At 32.1% G+C, this 6,067-nt stretch overlaps 1 protein-coding gene across 1 annotated transcript; it reads right to left on the minus strand.

The window, feature by feature from the left end:
• Positions 1 to 224: 224 nt before the first annotated feature.
• LOC108471994 (uncharacterized) lies at positions 225 to 920 on the minus strand. The gene has a single exon (XM_017773526.1). The coding sequence runs from the start codon at positions 918 to 920 to the stop codon at positions 225 to 227; it is 696 nt and encodes a 231-aa protein (XP_017629015.1).
• Between the last annotated feature and the right edge of the window lie 5,147 nt (positions 921 to 6,067).

Consider the following 6,067-nt stretch of genomic DNA (forward strand, 5'->3'; position numbering starts at 1 on the left):
TTTAGCCTTAATGAATGATTATGGTGATATGTACATGCAATAAATGGATGAATGAATATCCAATGAATGTTAGTCATGAATGAATGTACAAGAATTTAGTGTTGATTTCAAGATGGCCCTTACTTAGGCATTTCATTAATCAAAAGAGTCTATTACAAAACGTTTCATTATTTTTGATTCAACAGTTACACAAATTTTCTAGCCACATTGCCTTGTTTCTTCACTCATTCTAAGAATTCTGATATGCTTGATCTTTGACTCGGAGGGAATTGACAACTGAGAACTTCGGCTTCATCTGATAATTGCACAACATGCATAGCCGCCTTGCGAATTTCATTAATCAAAAAGCCGAGTTGCATTTCTTTTTCTTGGAGAGCTCTTTCATAGGCGTGAGTGTCCCTGTCGTACTGACTATTCTTTTCTTCTAGGGCTTTTAGGAGATTATCCAACTGTTGCTGTTGAGCTTGCAGTGTATTTTCTAAATCTCGTACTTTCCCTCTTAGCTCTTGATGTTTAGACTGACTAGTCACAAATTCTGCAGACACAGTTTCATACTCAGCAGTCTTCTTCCTTAACTTTATCATAGCACGCGCAGCTTTTTCCTTTTCTTTCTTTGCTTTCCCTTTCCAGAATTCCATCCCACCTTTGATGTTACTAGTTTCTTCCTTCCATTCTACTGATGAATTGCCCAAACCACTATTTTTTATAGTGTTTCTTAATTTCTTATTTTCCAAATGAAGGTCTCTTATGTCGTTTCTCACGATCTCAGCTTCTTTTTGAACTTTCATGGTTTTGGATTTTTCAATTTGAACCTCGATCTTCAGCTGGTAGTTTTCCTTTTGAAGAGAACTAATATCCCGTAACAGCTTGGCCTTTTCACGTTCGAATTCATGTGTCGCTACTTCCAGCTCGGATGACATTTCTTCTGAGAAAGGATTCTGGATAGTGTAACTCGTCGGTGAGATTTGTTGACTATTCACTCATCGTTTTCTCCATAAGTCATAATCTTGAGTGATAGTATCAGCATAAAGGGCTAACTCCATTAGGTGAATTTCCTTTCAAGACTTTGCAGTATCTCGGACTCTTTTCATGTAGCCTTCGTCCGTAAAGGCAAACTCTGATTGTGCCAATCCTCTGGTAGTGGGTATGAACTGTTGTGAAGCAAACTGCCTTTAAACCATTAACGGAGCGTATCCAATTCCTCCCCATAATCCTAGTAAAGGCACCCAATCTTGGCTTCCACATTTGTATAATAAAACAGAAGGACGGATCCATGGTGAAACCCAATGCTGTTCAGTGACATCCTTTGGTCAATCTTTCTCAAGGTAAGCTTTCAATGGGGTGAATGTTTTTGAAAACATGTGGAAATGTGTGTGCTCTACTTTCCAGAAATGGCTTAGAATCTAGACATTAAGTAACTGGGCGCATCCGATAAAATGTCCTTCCCCTTTCCTCCTACAACAACTTAAAGATCTAAAAGTCTCGGCCAAGATAGTCAGGACAGGGTTGATCCCTTGGTTCAATCTTTCGAAGAAATCCACTACCGCGACTTCTATATGCCCGAGAACTTTTGGGAAGACAATTAATCTGTAAATGGCCAAAGCAAATAGATCCACTCTCTTCGCAATATCTGGATGGTTTTGAACTAAGTCTCATAAAGAAAACCACGGAACACAACTAGCTTCATTCTTTTTCTTTATCTGTGTTTCAGCCCATATATCGGTCATTCCCGTCAAGTTCACTAGCTTTTTCTTGAAAGTCATTAGTTTGGGCTTATTCACATATATCTTGTTGAAGTGTACGTTGTCAACACGAAGCAAGGCAACATACTCTTCTATGGTCGGAGTCATATCTTCCTAATTGAAAGTGAAACATTGGTATGCTAGGTCCCAGAATCGAACCATGGCTTGAATCAGTTGTTCGTCTACGTTGATGGTGATCAAATAAGCTATATCCCTGTACTTTTCGGTGAAGATGCCCCTAATGTCTGAATTCCACTGTTTCCAAATCTGAGTCAAATCCTCGAGATTATTCTGATGAACATTTGTAGCTACTTGCTCGGGAAGATTGGAGATACATCCTTTCGTTAAACTGTCCCCTTTCGATTTCTGAGTTTTCAAAGATCAGTCTCGAATCACAGTATTTTTCTCGGTCACTTGTGTAATTGACTCCTCCATCAGAAACCCGTTTTTGGCAACCAATCTCTAATCAACACCTTCTTAATCAAGATGCCTATGATGCATGATGAAAAAAATAAAAACAAAGACAAACAACCTTGGTTAGTAATCACAACAAATAAGAACTGAGAAAGACTATAGAAACTTCAACAAATTAAGCTACCTGATTCAACTTCTTTGCATAAACAGTGTAAATGTAAAGGAATTGAAAGGCAAGAGGCGTTTCTCCTGTGTACTTATTTTGGTGACTATTAACGGACAGAAGTTCGGCATGGCTCTAATTGGGTGGCTCATATGGTTTACTATATGCGGTTCCAGCTCTAGACAGGTACTCGAACTGTTCGTGCTATCATTTACTAAGACTAGTACGACGCCTCGGTCGTAGTCCATTACAGGCTCACAAGTTCAATTCGAGGGATTACATTTACTTATGCCTATGCGGAGGGACAAGTTAACTCACGAAAGCATAAGTCATATGTAACCCGGAAGTATTCACTAGCCTGTGTAGAGGGACAAGTTAACTCATGAAGGCATAGCATTTACTTCCACTTAAGCGGATGGAGCCCGGGTAGAGAGCTCATGTTATGCAACAATGCAAGTGCGCAGTGTGTGGGGAGAAACTCACAAACCTTTACATTTTATTTAAAAACAAAACTAAAAACTAAAACCATACAAACTTAGAGCTGAAAAACAACAAGATAAAACAAGTTAGAAGAATATTTACGACATGATGCAAATACATGACTTTTCAAAAACAAAATTTAAGGATCACGACTAAATATTAATTTGAACAAGAGATTTTGAAAATTTTTACAACACGCGTTTAATTCTAGACTCGACTCTCAAAAAAAGGTCCCCAGTGGAGTCGCCAGCTGTAGCGACGTAAAAATTTCGCTTTGGCCGCTAGTTGAGGCGATTATTTGAAAATTTGAAAATAGAATTTCCGTTTTAAAAAGAAAAGGAGTCGCCACCAACCTTTTTTTCTAGGTGTGATCGGACACCTAATAAATCCTCTTTTTTTTAAAAAAAAGAAAAATTATTTTTGAACAAAAATGAAGGTTGAATTTGGGTCTACGCGAAGATCCAGAGAGAAATAGGATTCGGGAGTCGGTTACGAGCGAGGAAGGTATTAGCACCCTCGCGACGCCCAAAATTGGTATCTTGTTAAACACGCGTTGTCTTAATTCTCAAAAATACAAGTTTAATTTAATATTTAATCACGATCCGATTGAATTACGAGAATTTGAAATTTTAGTTTTTTTAAAAGGACGTCTCGTTTTTAACACGAGCCAACGATATTCACCCAACATAGCGATGAAATCAGTGACTTAGTGTTGAAATCGGTACGTTGCCTTATTTATTAAAATTAATTAAAAACATAGAAAATAATATTATTCGCAATAGGAATTCGTAAATAATGCAAACGATAATACAATTAATGAAAAATATTAAAATACAATATTAGAATAAAAAATAACAATAATATTAATATGTACACGGATGATAATAGAAATAATAATAATAATGACACGACAAGTCAAAGTAAAAATAATAAAATATTATCAATTGTAACAATCATAGATTAATAAAATGGTGACATGTTAACAAGGACAATAATAAATAATAATTAGCAATGCTAAATTAATAATAAAACAATAAATAAATAAAGCAAAAAGGAGGACATATAATATAATAATATTATTAAAATAAAGTAATTAAAATGATACTATATATAAATATATATAAAAATATATATATACACACATCATAAAACATACACTAATATTAATAATAACGATAATAATAGTAATAATATGTATTAAATGGTAAAAGAATAATAGTAACAATAATTTAAAAATGATAATAGTAATAAAAATAAAAATAATAGTGATAATAATAATAATAACTAGTAATAATACTACATTAATGATAATATGTTAATGACAATAAATTAATGAATTTATAACAAAACAATAAGTAAATAAACACATGAGTAAGTGAATAAATTTGTAATTAAAAAATAATAAAATAATAATAATGGTATAAATATAAATAAATATTATGTGAAACAAAATAATGATACAAAATAATAAAAATAAAAATTTCAAAGTTTGAAATTATAAGAAAGAATAAACAAATAAATAATAAAACCATTGTATTATATAAAAAACGTAAATGTATAAAAGAAAAACCATGATAATAATAATAGTAATTATAATAAAAGTAATAATAATAAATATAACAATAGTAATATTAGTGATAAAAATAATAGCTATAAAAATAAAAATAATAACCATGACAATAAAGAATAATGGTAATAATAATAATGAAAATAAAAGTAATATTAATAATACATTAAAATAAAATAGTAAAATAATAATAATAATAATAATAATAATAATAATAATAATAATAATAATAATAATAATAATAATAATAATAATAATAATAATATAAGACGAAAATAAAAATATCAATACTAATGTATTAAGTTACAATACTAAAATAATAATAATGATAATGATAATATATTAGATAACGATAGTAAAATAATATGTAATAATAATAAGGTATAAATAATAGTAGTGATGAAAATAATGACAAGTAATAATAATAATAATAATAATAATAATAATAATATATTGATAATAAACAATAATAAAAGGAACAAAAATAATAGTAATAATAAGAATATTTAATAATAGTAATAATAACAATAATATAAATAATAACATATTCACGATAATAGTAATATATTCATAACAATAATAATAGTAAAAATAATAGAGTTAACTAATTTTATAGTAGAGTAATCAAATAACTAAAAAGGATTAAATTGAATTCAAGATAGAAAGTTTGGGGAAATCTGGAAAGAAAATAAAAAAAGGACTGATTTGGGACATGCGAATAACAATGGGGACTAAAAGGGGAATAATCCCAAACCCCCAAAACGCGTGTTTTATAGGGGACTAAATCGAAAACCAAAACAAATTACAGGGTAAACAAAACAAATTACAGGGTAAATTAAAATTTAAAAGAAACCCGATTCCAAAACAAAAAAATGTGGAAGGACTATTCGCGCAATTAGCCCATCAAACGAAAACACGCGGATCCTAATTGGAGAGGGTCGGGTCGACCCGTTTTACTCCAAAACGACGTCGTTTTATATCAGTAGGCTAAGCCAAAACGACGATGTTTTGTAAATGGTATAAAAGTCAAGTTTTTTTTTTTTAATTTCATTTCAGCTATGGTTTTTAAAAAAAAAAAAAGAAAAGGGGAAGGGTTTTTGTGCCCTGGGCTAGACGATTTTTGGCGATCGGACCACCGTCCGTCCGTCGCAAGCGATCGCCATATATGGCGGCTGGAAGTGCAAAATCGACCCCTTTTTAACCCTTTTGCTCCCCTCGCCCTAGATCCGTGGTTAAAGTACCCAAAAACCTCACAAAAGTCTATGGAAATTGAGGAAAACTTCTCGATTCTAAACTCTTCGATCGCCCCAAACAAGGTAAGAGTTGATATATTTTTTATATTTATCTAAGAATAATAGTAGCAGAGAGGAAAAGAAACAAAAGAAATCACCTTTTTATTTTTCTATTCGATTGCTTCTCAATATTTGGTTTTTTTGTATTGATTTGTTTGTCCTTGAATATTAGAAAAATTCCCCTTTTTACATCATTTTGTTTGGCTTATATAGCCGTTTACATTGCTTTCTAATCCGTTTTTACTGCTTGCGTGTCTGCTTCATTTTGCAAAGTGGTTGATGGCGGTGGAGTGGAGGTATGGTGGCTGACGGTGGATGTGACAGTCATGGCCGTACCTAGGGTTTAAAATTTTTGTTGTTTTTCTTTTTTGTTATGGTTTGGGCTACATTGTTTTGGGCTTAGTAGGTT

This window comes from Gossypium arboreum, chromosome 11, assembly GCF_025698485.1.
Source record: "Gossypium arboreum isolate Shixiya-1 chromosome 11, ASM2569848v2, whole genome shotgun sequence".
Taxonomy (NCBI): domain Eukaryota; kingdom Viridiplantae; phylum Streptophyta; class Magnoliopsida; order Malvales; family Malvaceae; genus Gossypium; species Gossypium arboreum.